This window comes from Arvicola amphibius, chromosome 10, assembly GCF_903992535.2.
Source record: "Arvicola amphibius chromosome 10, mArvAmp1.2, whole genome shotgun sequence".
NCBI lineage: Eukaryota > Metazoa > Chordata > Mammalia > Rodentia > Cricetidae > Arvicola > Arvicola amphibius.
Window position 1 is genome coordinate 109401603 of NC_052056.1, and position 21699 is coordinate 109423301.

A 21699-nucleotide genomic window follows, 5' to 3' on the forward strand; every position below is an offset into this window, starting at 1 on the left:
AACTCAGAAGGGGTCATATTATCTGGTTTATGCTCTTTCCTAACTTTAAATTTTCTTAAATGTGTTTGTTTGTTTTTCCAAGGTTTTCAAGATAGAGTTCCTGGCTATCCTGGAACTCCCTCTGTAGACGAAGCTGGCCTCAAATTCAGAGAGATCTGCCTGCCTTTGCCTTCCAGTTGCTGGATTAAAGGTGTGCACCACCACGGTCTGGCCTTTTTTTTTTTTTCTTAAATGACAAAGCCTTGCTGTGTAACGCAGGCTAACCCTGAAATAACCTTGTAGCCCAGGTTCCTTCTCATGACCAGCCTGTCTGTTGCTTTACATACATTAAATTGACTGCTCGCTCTCCCTCTACCTGACTCTGTGTTAGGGTCTTGCACATATTAGGTGAATCGCTGTACTGCTGAGCCACACTGCCACACCCCATCTTAACCATCCTTAAGTGTGCTGCTTGGGGTGTTAAGTATATTCCTTTCATCCTAGAAACCCAAACCTGTCTGCTGTTCCACCACCCCCTAGTCACTGGCTGCTTTCTACTTTCTGTCTCTGCAAATTTTACTTAGCACAAAGTCCTCAAGATTCCCATGTTGTAGCATATATAGCAGAACTGTCCTCTTTATCAAAGATGAAATGCATATTTTCTCTATCCGAACACCTATCAGTGGACAGCCTCACTACTGGAATGCTGCTGTGGACAGGGATGTAAAAATATTTCTGCATGCCCCTGCTGCAATTCCAGAAGTGGAGTCGATGGGTCGGTCATATGACCTTAAAAAACCTCAAGCACCAAGCCCATGTCATTATCCACAGTGGTTGCATTACGGAAGTCACTTTGAAGTTTCCCCTAAAGGGAAAAATGATAATGCTGTGGACTGCATCAGAGGGGAAACAGTGATGACCGAGGTTGTACGTTCACAATGGCCAAGCCTGAAGAGAAAACTATGAAAAGAATGACGAGCATAGGGACTGCTATGATGGAGAGACGTTACTGACAATTTGATCCACATCTGTCACTCTGGGGAGTGATCTAGGACGCAGAGGACAAATGGTTCAGGAAGGCTCCTTAATGGAAAAGCCAGGGCTGCTATTCTGAGCTTTCAATATTCAGCTCGATGCAGGGAAAATAATTGTCACCTCGATACACAGTGAGACTAAAAGCCAGAAGTAGAAGAGGGTAATTCAAAATATCCTTTGAGATGCACAGTCTAATTTGTTTGAATGTCTGTTTAACCTCCCCAATTTATTCAGTCAACATTGAAAACGAGCCTGCTTTTCTGAATAGGAGGTAGTTGGGAGTCGTGGTTATCCTAAGAGATAAGAGGAGACAAAGAAATCAGTCCTCAATGAAGATCTACCAGGTGAGGAATAAAACCCGCGGAGTAGCCAGTGTATGGCACCGATTTAGGCACCCTTCATGGAGCGTCAAAGATGAGCGCAAAAGAAGGAGGTCTGTGGGTCACAGCTCTTCTCTCGCTCCGGAATCTAAAGCAGAGGTCCGGGGACTCCCGGAACCGCAATACGGTCCGAGCCACCGAGTCTGAGCAACTTCCCCAGCAGGACCACACCCAGTCTCCCCCCACCGAAGTCGGGGCGCCCAGGGCTCCAGGAGCGCAGGTTGCGGACCACGGCAGGCACGTGGACTCGGCCGCAGTGCTGCGCCAGTTCGGCTCTCCAGGCAGCCCCGGGGCTCGCGCTGCCCCGGCCTCTGGGGAGAGGTTCCTCCCCCCTCTGCTCTGCACCAGTCCGAGGGAATCTGCGGTCGGTGACGCGCATCCTACGGCGAGCCACCTGCCGCCCGGGGCGCGCCGCTGGGGCCGCATCACAAGCTGGGCCGGCGGCTTGGGTACCACGCGCTCCGGAGGCCATGCGGGCGATGGTGCGGCGCTGCAGCCGACTACCGCTGCTCGGTAAGGCCCCTGGCCCCCTCCCCGCCCCGGCCGAGCGCGCACCCTCATCCCCCTCGCATCCCTCGCCGCCGCGTCCCTCCCCTCATTCGCGCCTCCCGCTGAAGCGGTGAACTTGACTGCGGCTCGCCCGCCCCCGCCCCCGCCCTCCTCCGCAGCGCTCCTCCGCAGTCCTCAGGCCGTCGCGCCTAGTCTTGGGCCAGGATGCGCTCGGCCATCCCCGGAGAGTCTGCAGCAGCGCAGGTGGCTCGGGAGCCCCCTGACCCGCCCCCTGGCTACTGTAGATGCTGGAGGAGTGGGCTTCTCACCTCTTTTAGGCATGGGTTGACCGAGTAAACTCTAATGGGAAAAAACCGGCATCTTCTGCTAGAACGGTCATCCCCGCTGACGACCCCCACCTGTGCCAATTTTCGGATCAACTAGATCAATGGCTAGTTACTTTGGAAATACTATACTGGCTGTCCTTCCCCGTCTCTATTCTACTCTTACCCTAGGATTAAACCCTACTGAGATTTTTCAAGGACTTCTAGGACTGCCCTTCCAAATTACCTGCTTGGGTGATAGTTGTCATTGAAAACATTAACGATAAGGGAAAGGTCCCCTTCTGACCCAGTTCAGAACGGTTCGCGTCATCTTTCTATTTGGGAAGATGAGGGGGTTGGATTGAATTTCAGTTGGAGACAGAGTTCTGAGAACCTGGGGATGATCAGGCCCTGTCCTAGTTTTGCAGCCTTCTGAGGCACTCATGGTCTGGCCTTGGCGCCCTCATCTGCCCCGTAACCTACTTCCCCTTTAGCTCCGACATTTAGGATTCTGGCTTGAACAGTCGGTGACAAATAGGGAAGATATTTGTAACATAAGGACTAGAAATTATTTCCAGTCATTTTTAAAAAATAAGAATTATAAAGTTAAAAATGTAGAAGATAAAGAAAAAGGGTGGGAAAACCACGTTTTACCTTTCTTAAACTGGTTTGTAAATAGATATATTTCAAATACATAGTATAGTATGCTTTTCTTTTCAGGTTCTATTAATGCAAAAGACTTTGATTGTGTATGATGTTAGTGCCTTTTCCATAGCAGAAAAGATTTTCTAAAGGGCTAAAGGGGTCTAGGGAAATAACTTGGTATCAGAGCAGTACTTGCCACCACGCTCAAACTGCATTGAACTCCTTCTTAGGAAATGTCTATACCCATCTCCAGGTTCAAAGTGCAACAACACACAGACAGCAAATATGCACAATCTTACAAGTCCTCACATCCGTTGTTATATATCTGTATCTCTTCATAACCACAGGAGGGGAGTCAAAACACAGGGCGACTCAGCTCCCAAGTTACCACCACTCTGGTTTCTCAAACTCTATATTACTTTCACCCGTTTTTGAAATTCACAAAAAGCAAATCATTGTTGTAACCCCGCCTCGCTCCTTTCTCTCTTCAGTGTTGGGGATCAAACTCAGGGCTTTATTTTTATGTGTGGACGAGTGTTTGCCTGCATGTGTATGTGCACCACACATGTGCCGATGAAGGTCTGAAAAGGTGGTCAGCTCCCCTTGAAATGGATTTGGAGATGGTTGTGAGCCACCATGTGGGTGCTAGAAACCAAACCCAGGCTTCTAACTGCTATGCTGTCTCTCCAGCCCCAGTGTTCAGCTGCTCTGCCTCAACATGGTGCTTATGAGAGAAGACTTTGTTCCCTATAGAATAGTTCTTGAAAACAGCTTTGGCTGCCATTCTTTGATGTGATACACTTTACCATGTGTTTATCCATTCTCTGATTGATCATTCAAGCTCTTCCTGGACTAAGGATGTTATCTCTGTAGTAGAGTAATTGCCTAGTACGCATGAACCTCCTGGGTTCAATTCTCAAAACCCTTTTGTAAAGAAGTCACTTCTGCTTTTGTTATAATTACAAATATTACCGCTGCGATCATCTATGATCGTCTTTTTTGTTTGTTTGTTTTTTGTGAGTTTTTTTTTTTTTTGATGGATCTGATTCCCATTTCTTGTAGGATTTTCCCAGAGGGAAAGCCATTTGGATAGGTGCTATAAAGGAGTTTTCCAAAGTAGTTGTACCAATTCACAGCCCTACTAGCAGCATGGAACTAGAGCTCACACCTTTGTGATGCTCGTTCATAAGTGTTTTTTTTTTTCCTAGGGTAAAGTAAGGAGCTTAAAAGTAGGGATTTTCAGCTGAGCATGGTGGGACACACTTTTAATGCCAGTACTTGGGAGTCAGCAGCAGGCGGACCTCAGTAAGTTCCAAGCCAGCCTGGTCTATAAAGTGAGTTCTAGGATAGCTAGAGCTATACAGAAAAACCCTGTCTCGAAAAACTGGGGGAAAAATATTAAAGACTTTAAAATACTCAAGAGTTAAATTTCTTGCATTTCAAGGAGAGATTTTGGTTGCCTTTGTAAGCACCATGTTTCATGGATAATGATATTTTCTAAGAGGCTCTGGAAGACTGGGAAGCTGTAATTGGATTTTTTTCTTTGGGCTGCCGGCTTGCAAATAACAACACAGACTTCTTATTAATTATGGAAGCTTGGCCTATAGCTTAGGCTTGTTCCTAACTAGCTCTTAAAAATTAACCCACTCATACTACTCTACGCTCTATCACCTGGTGTTCCCTCCCTTCCGTCGTGCACCTCCTGTTTGCTCTCTGCTTGGCCCTTCCTTTCTCTACAGAAGATCCCACATATACCTCCTGCCTAGCTATTGGCCACTCAGCTTTTTATTACATCAGTCACAGCAAAAACACCTTTCAGAGTGTCCAAATATCCCCCAACAGGAAGGAACTCTCTGTGGCTTTATCTACATTGGGCACGGATACTGTAAAGAGGGGATCCCAATATTATAATAACGGAGATACTGTCCCTTTCACTGTCAGAGAGTTCATATTCAGAGCCTTGAATTGCATATTCTCACCACTGGTTTTTCGTCCTTGCTTGCCTTAGTTACTTTTCCATTGCTGTAAAGAGACACCATGGCCAAGGCATCTTATAAAAGAGTTTATTGGGAGCTTGCTTATGGTTTCAGAGGATGAGTCCATGATCATTATGGCATGGGGAGGGAGTGCATGGCAGCAGTCTGGCATGGTGTTGGAGCAGTAACTGAGAGCTACATCTAGATCCACAAGCACAAGGCGGAGAGCTAACTGGGAATGGCTTGGACTTTTAAATTTTGATTTGTTTGCTTTTTTTGTTTGGTTTGGTTTGGTTTGGTTTGGTTTTGAGACAGGGTTTCTCTGTGTAACCCTGGCTGTCTTGGGACTCACTCTGTAGACCAGACTGGCCTCAAACTCACAGAGATCTACCTGCCTCTGCTTGGGATTGCTGGGATTAAAGGCATGCGCCACCACTGCCTAGTAGGGCTTTTGAAACACCAAAGTCCATCCCTAGTGACACACCTCCTCTAAAAAGGCCACACCTCCTAATCCTTCCCAAATAGCTCCACCAACTGTGGCAGAAGCATGCAAATGCATGAGTCTATGGGGCCATTCTCATTCAAACCAGCAAGTTCCACTTCCTGGCCCCCATAGGTTTGTAGCCCTAACATAATGTAAAATGGATTCAATCCAACTTCAGAAGTCCCCATAGTCTATCACAATCTCAACACAGTTTAAAACTTCAAAGTCTCTTTCTGAGACTCAAGGCTGTCTCTTAACTGTAACCCCCTGTAAAATCAAAAGCAAAAAACAAACTGCATACTTCCAGCATACAATGGTTTAGAATATACATTTACCATCCCAAAAGTGAAGAATGGAAGCATAGTGAGAAACTACTGGATTAAAGCAAGACCAAACTTCAGCAAGGCAATCTCCAAATCTACACTCTATGTTTGATATCAAAGGGTTTAGATGGCTCTTCCTTGGTGACTGCAGCGCCCTTCTCTTCCTTGGGCTGGTTCCACTCCTGGTCTACAGTTGCCATAGCGTTGGCATCCCCAACATCCTGGGGTCTTCAGGACAACCCGGGCTTCACTTTCATAGCTCTTTGCATGGGCCTCTGCTGGTCTCCATGCAGGGGCTTCCCTGACACATGCTGTTCTTGGAGGATCTCCTTAACTGCAGAGGAAGAGCCTACCATTTCTTTACTCCTGTGTTCTTCATAACTCTCCTGCCAGAACCTCATGGCTGAGGCTGGCAAATTCTGCTGCCTTCTTGGGTGGGAATTACATTTGCATGAGCTTTGATTTCTTTTATTCCTTTGTTGAACAAACTTTCCTGCATTTAGGAGCAGAAGATTCCTTAGGCCTCTCCTCTTTGCAAGTTGGAAGCTTAACTAAGTGCATTCTTGCCCTGAGGGCACCACTCTCTTTATTCAATTTCGCACAAGACTTGGGTTCCACATTAAATTTTCTTGTGCTTTTTCTCTTCCAACTGTACATTTTCTATTTTTTTTGTCCTGCTTGCTCACTTTTGTTGTAGATCCACATAGCAGTGACCAATAATAACCACATGACACAGTAAACATTAGACTGTCCTGATATATCCTCTGCCAAAGGAAGTAGTCCCCAGGCAGAGTCTTAGGATGGGGCAAAAGCAGCCACATTTGTTGCCAAAATATCACCGGAATGATCTCAAGCCCAGCTGCTTGTATTTTTCACCTCTTAAACTTCCTGAGCTGGGCCTCCCTAGCCTACAGCAGTAGACACTGCTCCCTAGTTAACACTATTGTCTGCCAAGTGCCTAGTAGGATGGCCCATTAAGCTCTCTTTCCAGTGCTCAAAGTCTTCCATACCCCACTCCTGGTACAAACTTCCATCTTAGTTATTTTCCTTTTTCTTAGTTACTTACGCCATCAACTTACAGGAAAAATATTTTAATGGAGCTTACAGTTTCAGAGGGTTAGAGTCCATGGCCATTGTGGTGAGGAACATGGCAGTAGGCAGGCAGGTGGGGCACTGGAGCAGTAGCTGAGTGCCCACATCTTGATCTACAAGCAGAGACAGAACTACCTGGGAATAGTTTGGGGTTTTGAAGCCTTAGCCCATCCCCAGTGGCATAACTCCTCCAAAGCCATACCTTCTAATCCTTACCAAACAGTTCAACTAACTGGGGACCAAGAATTCAAATATATGAACCTATGGGGGCAGTTTAATTCAAACCGTCATATTTACTTTATTCTCAATCTTGAGAACCCAAGAAGGGGTGGGTCAGAAAGAGGTTGGGGGCACAGAGGCTATGCAAAAATGGTTTGGTCTCGAGGATATAACGGACCCCTGATGGCCCTGGATTCTAATGCTTTAGTTTCCATCCTCGCCTCATCTGAATTTAGCTTAGCTATTAGTCTCTTCATAGGAACTTCATATTTGCCTGTAGGAAATTATCTGAGGGCTAATGGGGGAGCTCATGCCTGCTGTTAAAGAATGATCTACATTTTATAAATAAAATGGCACTTGCAATAACTCTTAGTTATCAGTTGAGATGTTTCTAATGCTTTTGCAACTGCCTGGTGTCAAACTGAAAGTACTAAGGTAAGGAGGTACTAAACATAAACAGTGGACAGAGAGATGGATCAGTGGTTATGCATGCACACTGCTCTTGTAGAGGACCAGAGTTCAGTTCCCAACGCCCATGACAGGCAGCTCACAACCAGCTGTGATCCAGCTGCAGGGGATCTGATGCCTCTAGGCCTATGTGGATGCCATCACTTAGCATACACATACCAATGTGCACGCACATGCGTGCACACACATAGAAACACATGCATGTGTATGCGCGTGCAGACACACAAACACATAATACATCTTTTCTTTTTTAAAAAAAAGTTGGAAGTTTACATATTTTCCCAGGAAGACTTCAGATTAAAAAAATTAATACAAGTGTAAACGAGGGGAATATTTCTTAATTTAACACACGTTATTGAATACTTATTTCTGTACCAAGCACAGCACATTTTTGGACAATGTGTACAAAAAGGAAAGAGATGGTGGTGTCGTAACTTATGCATAAATTTGTTACAGAGAATAAAACTGGCTATTCATTTATTCTGTGTGTGCATGTCACAGTTGTTATACAGGACAGACCATTACAACAGTGAGCATGTGGAGGTCAGAAGGAGCTGGTTCTCTCCTTTCACTACCTGTGTGTATATGTACCATGTGTGTGCAGTGCACACAGAGGCCAGAAGAGGGAGTCAAATCCCCTAGGATTAGAGTAGCAGATAGTTCTGAGGGCTACCATGTGGGTGCTGGAAGTTAAACTCCAGTACACTATGAGAGCAGCCAGTGCTCTTAACTGCTGGGCCATCTCTCCAGCCCCATGAAGTCCCTTTTAGTCAGGTCAACCTTTCAGTATAGTTGTTTGGGGGTGCTTAGGGAACAATGAGGAAAGAGGTAAAGTATCACCAACATATTGCTGGTCACTAAATATCTATAGATTAAAAACAGCATGGGTTTGGAACCTCAGAACCTATTTAAAAGCTGAGTTCTGTATGTAGTCCCAGCACTCCCACAGGGATGGGAGGAGACTGGAGAGTCCCTGACAAGTCCCTGGACCAGCTTATGCAACAGCAAATAACAGCAAAGAAGCCTTACCTCAGATAAGGTGGAAGGTGAAGATACCTGAGGTTGTCCTCTGAGCTCCAGAGGTACACACCAGCCTGCACACACCTGCACTCGTGTGTGAACCACACATGTACACATGAGGTAAAAAAAAAAAATAGAAAATACAGCTTGCTTAAATTAAGTTTGAACTAGCTAAGAAGAGGAATTCCAAGGGTGTTACCTTGTAAAACTACTCAAATATAGACAGATTGTTTTATATGCCCATGAAAGTAGCAATGCTCTTGCATCTGAGGTAAAATGAATGATCTGTCAGAAAGTCAAATAAGATCTTTTTTGTTTGTTTGTTTTCAAGGGTTTCTTTGTGTAGAGATCATAGAGATCTGCCTGCCTCTGCCTCTGCCTCTGCCTCCCAGGTGCTAGAATTAGAGATGTGTGCCACCACATCTAACCAATATGGTCTTTGCATTTGGGGAAAAGAGAGTTTGGGTTTGGAAGTGTGTGTGTGTGTGTGTGTGTGTGTGTGTGTGTGTGTGTGTGTGTGTTTATGAGATAGTCTTAGGTTGCCCAGGCTGACCTCCAACTTAATATATAACCAAGGATACCTTTGAACTCTTGATCCTCCTGCCCCAGCCGTCTAAGTGCTAGGACTAGAAGGATACATTCTGAAGCCTGACTTGGGGGTTCTTTTGAATTTTCCAGATGGTCGTTCTACTATGTTAGCTAGGCTGGTCTTAAGCTCCGATAGCTCATGCCATTGTACCTAGCAAGAAGCAGTTTTCTAAACTGTTCTTTTTATCACCAAAGAGTATTTGTGCTCCATTGAGAACCTCCCCACTTCCCCCATACCATTTTCTCAGTTTAAACAGTGCCTCTCCTGTCTTCACTCCCTAATGATACTCAGAAATCAGTGTGGCAGGAGCCCCTGACAGTGAAATAAGCATTCAATGATAGATATTGTTGTTAAAAGACAAAGAAAATGAAGAGGAAGGAAGGAAGGAAGGAAGGAAGGAAGATAGATAAATTGCCATCTATAGATCGCTGACTCAAAATACCTCCTAAGTATTACCTAGTAAAATTACCTGGCACAAGTGAGAAGGAAACACGGAACACGCTTAGTTTATTGGGGGTTTGTGTGTACATATGTACAGGCCTGGGGAAGGTGGGGGGGGGGGGAAGACAGAGAGAGAGAGGGAGGAGGTGCTTCCAGCTTTTTTTTTTTTTTTTTTTTGAGACAAGGTTTCTCTGTAGCTTTGGTGCCTGTCCTGGAACTAGCACTTGTAGACCAGGCTGGCCTTGAACTCACAGAGATCCTCCTGTCTCTGCCTTTCGAGTACTGGGATTAAAGGTGTGTGCCACCACCGCCAGGCCACTTTCAGCTTTTAAGGGCTGCCTAGTGCATGCGCACAAGGGGATGGTGTGGTTACGTCATATGCAGATAACGGAGCTCACACATGCGCGCAAGGGCTCATGCAGCTGCGTCATACGTAGATGATGCAACCATGCTGCACGTGGGTCACGCGGGGTCCTCTAAGATTTCCTGGGCCATTAGGCACTTCTGGCTGAGGGCTTGTTCGCACGTGCATGGCCCTGGAACCCCAAAGTGTCAGCCATGTTGTGTGGCTGAATCATTACACCTAGCATGTATTGTTTTGTTTTGAGACAGGGTCCTGAGTGAACTGGAACTTACTATGTAGACCAGGCTGGCCTCAAATGCACAGCTATCCATCCACCTGCCTCTGTCTTCGAGTGCTGGAAATAAAGGTATGTGCCACCATACCTGGCTCTGGGTGAAGTTTTGATATGACAAAAAACAAAACAAAACACCAAATAATCTGAAGAGCGCTGCAAACTTTTCTTAAAACTTAATTAGCATACAAAGTAAAATACTGCATTTTATTGTTTCCCCTCTCTTCTTCTGGGCTTTTGCAGAGGGTGTTTCAGGTGGTCTCCAAGCTGGCCTGAGTCGCTTGTCTCTGCCTCCTTAGTCCTGGGATCACAGGCAGTGCGCTACCACACCTTCCTCAGGAGTACCAAAGGGATCTTGCAGATAATAGGAATGCAAATTTGGCTTAGCAGACTCCAGAGCTTGATCCTGCTGCACTGTTCCACCCTTCACTGGCGCGGATAAACTGACCCTCCTGCAGAGGGGTTTCCCGAGAACGGTGTTCGGAGTCTGTTTTATTTTTGGTGGCCATGGTAGTTGGTTGTATTCGTCGGAGACAAAGAACCTCATAGACAAGGCTGTCCTGGGACTTGAGGCCCTTCTACCTCAGCCTTCCAAGTGCTGGGGGCACCATGGCCTTCTGATGCTGTTGTTCTTCAGACTCTCCCTCGCCGTGGCTTCTGAGGAGGCTTTAGCTGTAGTTACAAGGTCAAAAGTTGTTTTTTCTTTAAGGGACAGGGTTCCTGCGCCTACATGGTTTGGTTGGTTTTTCTAGTGGCTGTCTCCTCAGTGGCCACGAAATAATGAAAGCTGTTGTTGAAGTCACGGATGGTCGTTAACTTGACTCATAGCACTCTGCCCTCTAGATACCGACACATGCGAAGGAAACATAAAAATAATACAAAGTCCACACACAATGTTCTTTTGTGGCTGGAGGAATTGCATAAGACCCTAAAAGAGGAACTATTGGTATTTGGGGGGGTTGTTAAACAGTAAAAATATATATATATTTTTTCCCTACTGTCAATATTATGCTGATTGGGAGCCAAGAATCCGCCATAGATTATTTATAGTCTCCACTGGAGCAGGATCTTACCGTTCTTTCTCTCCAATACCGTGTTTTAATTATAAGATGCTCACCAAATTCAGTCTTCTCTTCAAAATCCTCTGATCAGAGTCAGGTTTCCTAATGCTTTTCTATTCTTGGAGGAAATGCAGATAGACATCTCAGGACCCACAATGCAAATAGGAAACATGCTGGTGGGGACGCCTCTGCAATTGAAGTTCCTCTTTCTGGTCATCAGATGAATCCCATAGGGTCTGCTTTAGGTGGTTTCTTTGCAGGAAGGGAGACACTGAATCTGAAAATATCATTAGGGTTTGGAGTCAATCTTGATGTGTAAGGCTTCCCTGCCTCCCTCTCTCTGTCTCTCTCTCCTCCCTCACTTCTTCTAAGTGCTTTTGGGCAAGGTTCTACTGTGTTAAAAGCTGCACAGGGCTGTGCCTCAGTCTCACAGCCCAGCATTCATGAGGACCTAGCTCTGTCCCCAGCACCTTCCCAGATACTGCACAGCAGCTTCCAAAATGCCACACAGCACTGCCCTCAAAGGATTCCCAGGCTATTGCTATGGTGTCCAAAGCAAGAGTCAGACACGGAGTTGCAGCTGATGATGCAGTGTTAGAAGCATCTTCAGAAGTGTGGCCTCTAACCTAGACAGAAAGAGAGGCCAAGCTTCCAAGAGGAGAGCACAGTATATAAGGAAGGTCTCTAGGATTACAGTGGCTACCCTTTACAAAGTTATAACTCAGGAAGTTGGGTTTTTATACTTATTTAGTGTGTGTGCATGTGCACATGCATTCAATTGTGTGCAGAAGCACGAAGGCGCAGCGATGGAGGTCAGAGGACAACTTGAGGGAGCTGGTTGTCTTATTCTACTTTGTAGGTCTCAGGGATCAAAACTCAGGTTCTCACACTTGGTGGGAAGTGCCCACAGAGCCATCTTGGGACTTGACCTTTATCATTGAGACTATGAACCTCAATGATTTCAGGAGAGCTATTCCATTATTTTTTCCTCTCCCACTCCCATTCCCTCTCCTCTCTCTCCCTCCCCTTCCCTTCCCCTTTCTTTCTTTCTGTTGTCTAAGTATGTTATTTTATTGTTTTGTTTTAAGAGAAAGTGTTTATTATTTTCATTGATTTTTCAAAGGGAATGAGTCCAAAAGAAGGGAAGTTGTGAGTTGGGGAGGCCTTTGAGCGGAGGATGTGTGGTGTTTTATGTGGAGGATGAAGTGGGTCAGCTCAGCTGGTGCACAGCGGCCAGCGAGGAAGCCCTTTGCAGCGGCCCAGGCCAGAAAGAGTCAAGACTTTATTCATGACATTGATAATATAGAGGCTGAACTGAGGGAAGACTTGAGAATACTCAAGGAGGGAAAAGATTAGGGTGTGGTTACTGCTTGGATGGGGAATAAGAGTGGGAGAGGATTCAAAGGTATTCCTGGGCTTGGCAGATGGATGCCCACAGCTGCAGTCCCAGCAATGTTGGATGCTGAGGCAGGAGGGTCCTTCGAGACCAAGAGTTCACAGCAAAAATGCTCTGCTCTCTAGATGTCTAGCTTTGGCGACTGTGTGGGCATTGAAACTCACCGAAGAGGACAGAGAGAACAGAGGCAGCAGGAGGAACAGAGGGAAAGGTGGCTTTAGCTTCCCTTCATATTCCTGGTGGGCTACCTAGATATATAGCTATATATTCAAAGCTGTGAGACACATCTCTCTGTGTAAACATTTGGAGCCCATCGGTAAAGCCATGGTAGATAAAATCATGAGTTTACAGGGAAGGAGCACAGAGTACAAACAAACAAACAACAAAAAAAGGAGCTTAATCTGTTGTCCTCGTTTATCAGATGATGAAAATGAGGTTCAAAGGGGGTAAATTATTTGTTCAAATTCAGTGTTATCAAAAGTAAACTTCCAGAGGGGAACTTGAACTCAGGTCTGTAATTCTTAGCCTGTTCTCTTTGTCTCACAAGACTTCACTTGGGAATGAGGCCTTGGCACTAGGGAGATGGCTCAACTGTTAGGAGCACTGCTGCTCTTACAGGGACCCGAGTTCTGTCTCCCACACCCTCAGGGCAGCTCACAAGCATCTTTGACTCCAGTTCTAGGGGATCTGATGCCCTCTTTCGGCCTCTGAAGGTATCAGGCATGCGTGTGGTGTATTCACGCAAACACTCATGCATACAGCAACTTTGAAACTTGTCTTAGTATTGTTTAAAAAAAAAAAAAAAAGAAAAGAAAGAAAAGGAAAGGAAATGGCCGAGTGGTGGTGGTGCACACCATTAGTCACAGCACTTGGGAGGCAGAGGCAGGCGGATCTCTGTGAGTTCGAAGCCAGCCTGGTCTACAGAGGGAGTTCCAAGACAGGCTCCAAAGCTACACAGAGAAGCCCTGTCTCAAAAACAACAACAACAACAACAAACAAGCAAAACAGGAAATGATGTCTCGGCAGTCTCCCGTTTGTGTCACACAATCGGAGAGCAGATTTTATTGACTTTGTGTTTTGTGTTTTCTGAGACACAGTGTCGCTGTGTAGCTCTTACTAACTTTGAATTCCTGCAGACCAGCCTTGCCTGATCCTGCCCCAGCCTCCTGACAACTGGAAACTCAGGAGGGCTTACATGCATGCACTACCACACTTGGGTTTACCTCATTTTGTTTTTAGTGAAGCAAAGTTGTGGTTTTTTTGAAGAAAAGATTTTCATATAGACTTCAGCATGAGTCAAGCGGGAGGAGGGGGGTGGGTGTGAACACACAAGAGGAAGTGTAGACTTCTCCAGAGAGAATTGCCTAGACAGTCCTTGCGTTAGCCTAAACTTTGGTTTTAGATTGATGTCATCCCTTTAGAGTACCCATCACAATGCCATTTTTTTTTTTTTTTGTAGCAGGCTTTTTCTTTTGGGCTACCAACTAGCTCCCAAATCACCACACTGACACTTACTATTGGTTTTGAGGGCTTGGCATTAGCTCAGCTCTTTTTCTTGCTGACTACCTGGCCCTGGGCATCTCCTTTTCCTCTTCACTCTCTCCTTTCTTCTCCTCTCCTCTCATTCTTAGATGTTTTTTCCCTTACTTATTATCTCTGCCTGCCAGCCCCACCTATCCTTTCTCTGCCTAGCTATTGGTCATTCATCTTTCTATTAGACCAATCGAATGCTTTAGGCAGCCAGGGTGAAACAGCAACACATCTTTTTGTAATTAAACAAATGCAGCATAAACAAATGTAATACATCCTTACATTATTAAACAAATGCAGGAGAATCAAACGTAACACACATTTCCATAGTTTTTTTAATTTTGTTAATTTTTAATGAGCTCTACATTTTTCTCTGCTCTCCTCCCTGCCTCTCTCCTCCCCTTCAACCCTCTCCTAAGGTCTCCATGCTCCCAATTTACTCAGGAGATCTTGTCTTTTTCTACTTCTTATGTAGATTAGATCTCTGTAAGTCTCTCTTAGTGTCCTCATTGTTGTCTAAGTTCTCTGGGATTGTGGTTTGTAGGCTGGTTTTCTTTGCTTTATGTTTAAAAACCACTTATGAGTGAGTACATGTAATAATTGTCGTTCTGTGTCTGGGTTACCTCACTCAAAATGATATTTTCTATCTCTATCTATTTGCCTGCAAAATACAAGATGTCGTTATTTTTTTTCTGGTGTTTAGTACTGTGTTGTGTAAATGTACCACATTTTCCTTATCCATTTTATGGTTGAGGGGCATTTAGGTTGTTTCCAGGTTCTGGCTATGACAGACAATGCTGCTATGAACATAGTTGAGTACATATCCTTGTGGCACGATTAAGCATCCTTTGGATATATACCCAAAAGTGTTATTACTGGGCCTTGAGGAAGGTTGTTTCCTAATTTTCTGAGAAATTGCTACACTGACATCCAAAGGGACTGTACCAGCTTGCATTCCCACCAGCAATGCAGGAGTATTTCCTTTACCCTATAACCTCTCCAGTGTAAGTTGTCATGAATGTTTTTGATCTTGGTCATTCTTACAGGTGTAAGATGGAATCTCAGAGTTGTTTTGATTTGTATTTCTCTGATGACTAAGGATGTTGAGCATTTCCTTAAGTGTCATTTAGTCATTTTAGATTCCTCTGTTGAGAGTTCTCTGTTTAGGTATGTACTCCATTTTTTATGGGATTATTTATTCTTTTGATGACCAATTTCTTGAGTTCTTTGTATATTTTGGAGATCAGACCTCTGTCTGATGTGGGGTTGGTGAAGATCTTTTCCCATTCTGCAGGCTGCCGTTTTGTCTTATTGACTGTGTCCTTTGCTTTACAGAAGCTTCTCTGTTTCAGGAGGTCCCATTTATTAATTGTTTCTCTCAGTGTCTGTGCTGCTGGAGTTATATTTAGGAAGTCTTGATCTTCTGTGCCAATGCGTTCAAGTGTACTTCCCACTTTCTCTTCTATGAGGTTCAGTGTGGTTGGTTTTATGTTGAGGTCTTTGATCCATTTGGACTTCAGTTTTGTGCATAGTAATAGATATGGATCTATTTTCATTCTTCTACATGTTGATATCCAGTTATGCCAGAACCATTTGTTAAATATGCTTTTTTCATTCTATATTTTTTGCTTCTTTGTCAGAAATAAGGTGTTTGAAGGTGTGTGGATTAATACCTGGGTCTTTGATTGAGTTCTATTGGTCCTCCTGTCTGTTTTTATGCCAATACCAGGCTGTTTTCAGTACTGTAGCTCTGTAGTAGAGTTGGAAGTCAGGGATTGTGATGCCTCCAGAAGTTCTTTTATTGTACAGGATTGTTTTGGCTATCTGGATTTTTTGCTTTTCCAAATGAAGTTGAGTACCGTTCTTTCGAGGTCTATGAAGAATTTTGCATTAAATCTGTTGATTGCTTTTGGTAAGATTGACATTTTTACTATATTAATTCTACCTACCCAAGAGCATGGGAGATCTTTCCATTTTCTGGTGTCTTCTTCAATTTCTTTCTTCAAAGATTGAAAGTTCTTGAAATTCAGGTCTTCCACTTGTTTTGTTAGAGTTACTCTGAGATATTTTATGCTATTTGTGGCTATTGTGAAGGGTGATGTTTTTCTGATTTTTTTCTCATCCCATTTATCATCTGTGTACAGGAGGGCTACTGATTTTTTTTAGTTAATCTTGTATCCCACTACATTACTGAAGGTGTTTATGAGTTGTAGACATTCCTTGGTAGAATTTTGGGGGTCGCTTATGTAAACTATCATATCGTCAGCAAATAGTGAGAGTGTGACTTCTTTCTTTTCCGATTTGTATCCCCTTGATCTCTTTTTGTTGTTTTAGTGCTCTAGCTAGGACATCAAGAACTATATTGAATAGATATGAAGAGAGCGGACAACCTTGTCTTGTTTATATGGTGGATTACATTGACAGATTTTTGTATGTTTAACCATCCCTGCATCTCTGGGATAAGCCAACTTGATCATGGCAGATGATGGTTCTGGTGTATTCTTGAATTCTATTTGCCAGTATTTTATTGAGTATTTTTGCATCCATGTTCATGAGTGAGACTGGGCTGTAATTATCTTTCTTAGTAATTTCTTTCTGTGGTTTGGGTATCAGGGTAATTGTAGCCTCATAATAAGAGTTTGGCAATGTTCCTTCTGTTTCTTTGTATGGAACAATGTGAGGTGTATTGGTATTACTTCTTTGAAAATCTTGTAGAGAGTAGAGGAAAAATGTAGAGCTCAATAAAAATCAATAAAATAAGAAATTTTAACTCAAAAAGAAAAGAAAGAAAATCTTGTAGAATTCTGAGCTGAAACCATCTGGTCCTAGGCTTTTTTTTTTTTTTTTTTTTTTTTTTTTTTTTTTTTTTTTGGAAGACTTGATGAATGTTTCTATTTCTTCAGCAGTTATAGGTCTGTTTAATTTGCTTATCTGGTCTTGATTTAATTTTGGTAAGTGATATTTATTCAGAAAGTTGTCCATTTTCTTTAACACTTCTGATTTTGTGGAGTACAGGTTTTTGAAATATGACCTGATGATTCTCTGTATTTCCTCCGCTTCTGTTGTTATGTCCCCTTTTTCATTTCTGATTTTGTTAATTTGGATATTCTCTGACCTTGGTTAGTTTGGATAAAGGTTTGTCTATTTTGTTGATTTTTCTCAAAGAACTAACTCTTTGTCTCATTGATTCTTTGTATTGTTTTATTTGTTTCTATTTTGTTGATTTCATCTCTCAATTTGATTATTTCCTGAGGTCTAGTTCTCTTGGGTGAGTTTGTTTCCTTTTGTTCTAAAGTTTTCAAATGTTATGTTAATTCACTAGTGTGGGGTTTTTCCAGCTTCTTTATGTAGGCCTTTAGTGTTATGAACTTTCCTCTTAACACTGCTTTCATTGTATCCCATAAATTTGGGTATGTTGTGTGGTCATTTTCATTGATTTTTAGAAAGTCTTTAATTTCTCCCTTTATTTCTTCCTTGATCCATTGATGATTCAGGTGAGCATTGTTTAATTTCCATGTTTTTGTGGGCTTTCTGGAATTAGTATTGTTGTTGACTTCTAGTTTTAAGCCATGGTGATCTGATAAGATACATAAGATACATGGGGTTATTCCATTTTGGGGGGTATTTGTTGACATTTGTTTTGTTACCGAGTATGTGGTCAATTTTTGAGAATGTTCCATGAGGTGCTTAGAAGAAGGTATATTCGTTTCTGTTTGGATGGAATATTCTATATATGTCTGTCAAGTCCATCTGAGTCATAACATCTGTTTGTTCCCTTATTTCTCTGTTTATTTTTTTGCCTGACTGACCTGTCCAGTGGTGAGAGTGGAGTGTTGAAGTCTCCCACTATTAGTGTGTAGGGTTTAATATATGATTTAAGCTTTAGAAGCTTTAGAAGTGTTTCTTTGACATATGAAAATGCCCTTCTATTTGGAGCATAGATGTGCAGTATTGAGATTTCCTCTTGATGGATTTTTTTTCCTGTGACTAATATGAAATGGCCATATCTCCTAATAGTGCTGCTCCCTATGATCTTATGGTGCCAATTACATTCAAACTACCTACCACAAGCTCTATTTGAGCAAAGTAAAGAAAATAATCATTACCAGAATTAAAATCAGTGAACAAGAGAAGCAAAACAACCGTGAAAAGTCAATGTAACCAAGATTCATAAAAGATCAGTTAAACTGATGAACCTCAGTGAGACCACCAGGGAAGCCAAGATCAAAGACCCAAACTGCAGTGTGACTGCAGAGTGCTCAGATGTGAAAAGCATCATGTATTACATTTATATTCAGCTTTTTAAAATTAAATAAAAATCTTAAAAAGCTTGACTTGGTCAAAATATCTGAAGTGAAAGAAATTAGAGAATATTTTTTTAAAGTGGCTGCATACCGGATGTTATAATTCAACAGGGCAATTGAAACCATAAGGTGTCCATGTATGGCTCGCATCTATCACTCCAACTCCCGAGAGCCTAAGGCAGAATTCTGTGGCTAGCAAGGGGTACTGAGCAAGCTCTGTCTCAATAATGAAAAAGGCAGAAGAAAAGCCACACACCTATTAGCCTATGAAGAGGAAAGTCTTGTAGGCAGAAGACGATCCAGCAGGTAAAGTGCTTGCCACAGAAGTTCAGCTGCCTGACTTGTGGCACACACATAGGGATGTGCAAGCATACACATAAAAATGATAAAATTTAAAATACTAGAAAAGCTGAAGGTCTCATTATAGCAGATGTTGTTGAGAATGTGACACAGCTGGAATCCCATGTCTATCACAGTATACCGGTGTACCAGAGGAGAGCACCTCTCTGAAACAGGAAACTTTAGAGGATAAATGAAAAATTTGCTATCAATATGAGTGTGTAGTGTTTTATATATATGTTAACACACACACATGCATGCACATATGTCCAAAGTTACATGGTTTAATGTGGACAACCTAAGTAAACTAGACTATAACGTCATGGTTGTTCTTGTTTGGTTGATTTTTTTTTAAGACCAGGTCTCACTATTTAGCCTTGGTTGGCCTAGAGTGACCTCTATAGACCAGGCTGGCCTCAAACTCAGAGATCCACTTGTCTCTGCCTCCCGTCACCACACCCAGCAAAGTCACATTTCAAAGAAGACTGGAGAGTAAAAACCATTATAGAGTGTGACGAGAAAGAATGATAGCATCCCCGAGTCTCTGAGATCGCAGGGGACAGAGATGGCTGGACACATAGATTCACCTCTTGTCTCTATCCAACCCATCATTCAATGGCAGTAGAAGATACTCTGAGTGACAGAAACACATGCACTAAATGTGACCTGGAGTCTACTCATTGCTTAGGGCAGTGTGTGAGCCAAGGGCCTGGTCAGTAAGTTTGATTCTAGTGGTCGCTCCAGAGAGCCTGCTTTTGCCACAATACCACTAAGCCCACTGCCAGATATATTTCATTGACTTAATCAAAAAGGTTAAGTAAAACTCAACACACACACACACACACACACACACACACACACACACACACACAAATGCCATCATGAAACACATCGCTTTGTATGCATGGAATTAAAAGTAAATAAATGAACAACTCAATAAGTTTCTAAAAATTCCTAAACTTGAGAGATTGGGGTTGGGGTATACCTTGCTGAAAAGTCCTTATTGCTAGAGTATTTACTTCATCTGCATTTTCTGAGGTCTTTGATATGATCTCCAACATAAGAAAGACAGAGAGACAGAGGGACAGACAGACACAGAGAGAACAGAGACAGAGAACGTGCTCTTTACTACAGGACCCCAGAGTCAATAGCATGAGTTTTTCAATATCACCAGCATCATTTCCAAAGCTTAATAGCTACATGTGGCTGATGACCATCATGCTGGACAGCACAGATGGGAGCATTCCCATCACTGCAAATGGCTCCATGGGATGCTGCTCTCAATAGCTCCCTTCCTTATTTAGAGTAGACTGGCTTTCATGAAGCTTCACTTCCCATATTCTTTTCTATTGGCCACTTTTCCCTAATTGCATTTTGTGTCTTCGTTCTGTGGTAAGACAAATACTTATTTTCTTTCTAAGGTGTGTGTGTGTGTGTGTGTGTGTACTAATGTCATTATTTTTGTTTTGCTTTACAGTTGTTTTGTCAGTAATGATTCTTGAGACCATTACAAACCAAGAGCAGCCTGTGATCAAGTGTGTTTTAATCCGTCAGAAGAACAATGGCTCATCAGCTGGGAAGTCATCGTCATATATCATGGTAAAGTAATATAAACATACGGTTTTCTCTGTTTTGCTCTAGGGACTGTACCTTATAGATTATTGAAACCTGTCATGATTAAGCAGGCACCAGACCTCTTATCAGGTGCAACAGCACCTATACCACCAGCTTCCTTGTCACCAATGGCATCAAGAACCGTATTTTAGGGTGTGAGAGGCTGTGGATTGAACTCCCAGCATCGAGGGTTAGCGTGTTTGTATACACACATGCACACGGGAAGATCTATGTTCTCTTGTGGGTGCAGCTTTAGAAGGGTATGTATACCTAGTGTGAAGAAGTGATGAGCATTTCTCTCTCTTTCCATTTTCCTCCCCCTTACGTGTGTGTGTGTGTGTGTGTGTGTGTGTGTGCTCATGCTGGTGTGATGGTCAGAGACAATTGGAGCAAGTTGGTTCTCTTGCTTTGCAGCAGGTGCCTTTGCCCACTGAGCTATTACATTGCCTACATTTCCATTTTCTTTTCTAAAGATTTATTTATTTTTATTTGATATGTAGGAGTGTTTTGCCTGAATGTATGTATGTGCACATTGTGCATTCTGGTGCTCACCAAGACCAGAAGAGAGTATCAGGTCACCTGGAATTGGAATTACAGATGATTGTGAGCCACCATGTGCATGCTGGGAACCCAACCAAGGTCCTCTGCAAGAGCAGCCAGTGCTCTTAAGCACTGAGCCATCTCTCCAGCCCATTCCTCTCTCTTTAAAAGTTATTGTTTGTTATTATTATTTGTTTTGTGTGTATGGGTGTCTTTGCCTGCATGTATGTTTGTGCACCATATGCATGCACGGTGCCCACAGAGGCCAGAAGAGGGTATTCAGTTCCCTGTAACTTGGATTCCAGAAGGCTACGAGCTGCCATGTGGGTGCTGGGAACTGAACCTGGACCTCTGGAAGAGCAGCCAGTGCCCCTAACCACTGAGCCAACTCCCCAGCCCCCTCTCTTTGATACTAGTCATCCAACCTGGCTATTCCCACCTGTCTACTTGTCAGAATCGATGGTTATGAATGAACTCAGATGAAGGAAGCTTACATGACAGAGAACTGAAAACCCTGACACTTCTGTACGCCAGCTAGGACTATGTCAGCTAACTCTATGCCCATTTCAGCTTAAAATTCAGTCACCCAACAAGTAAATAAATAAAACTCACTCTCTCGGTTTTCTTCCATGGATATAGAAAAAAATATATGTTATGGCTTGCCCTCTTTCAACTGTCAGAGACTAGGAATAATCTTTATTTTGGGTTTTTTATTTTTTATTTATTTTTATTTTATTTTATTATTTTATTATTTGAGGCAGGGTTTCTCCTTGTCCTGGTCTCACTCTGGGACCAGGCTGGCTTCAAACTCACAGAG

The 21699-nt window shown here is 43.1% G+C and overlaps 1 protein-coding gene across 1 annotated transcript in view; it reads left to right on the forward strand.

Moving 5' to 3' along the window:
• The first annotated feature begins 2108 nt into the window (after window positions 1-2108).
• Window positions 2109-21699, forward strand: part of Flt3 (fms related receptor tyrosine kinase 3) — an 83696-nt gene continuing 64105 nt past the window's right edge. Inside the window, exons 1-2 of the mRNA XM_042055856.1 lie at window positions 2109-2184; window positions 20206-20327. Coding sequence (XP_041911790.1) covers window positions 2109-2184; window positions 20206-20327 — 198 coding nt within the window. The remainder of the gene's footprint in view (window positions 2185-20205; window positions 20328-21699) is intronic.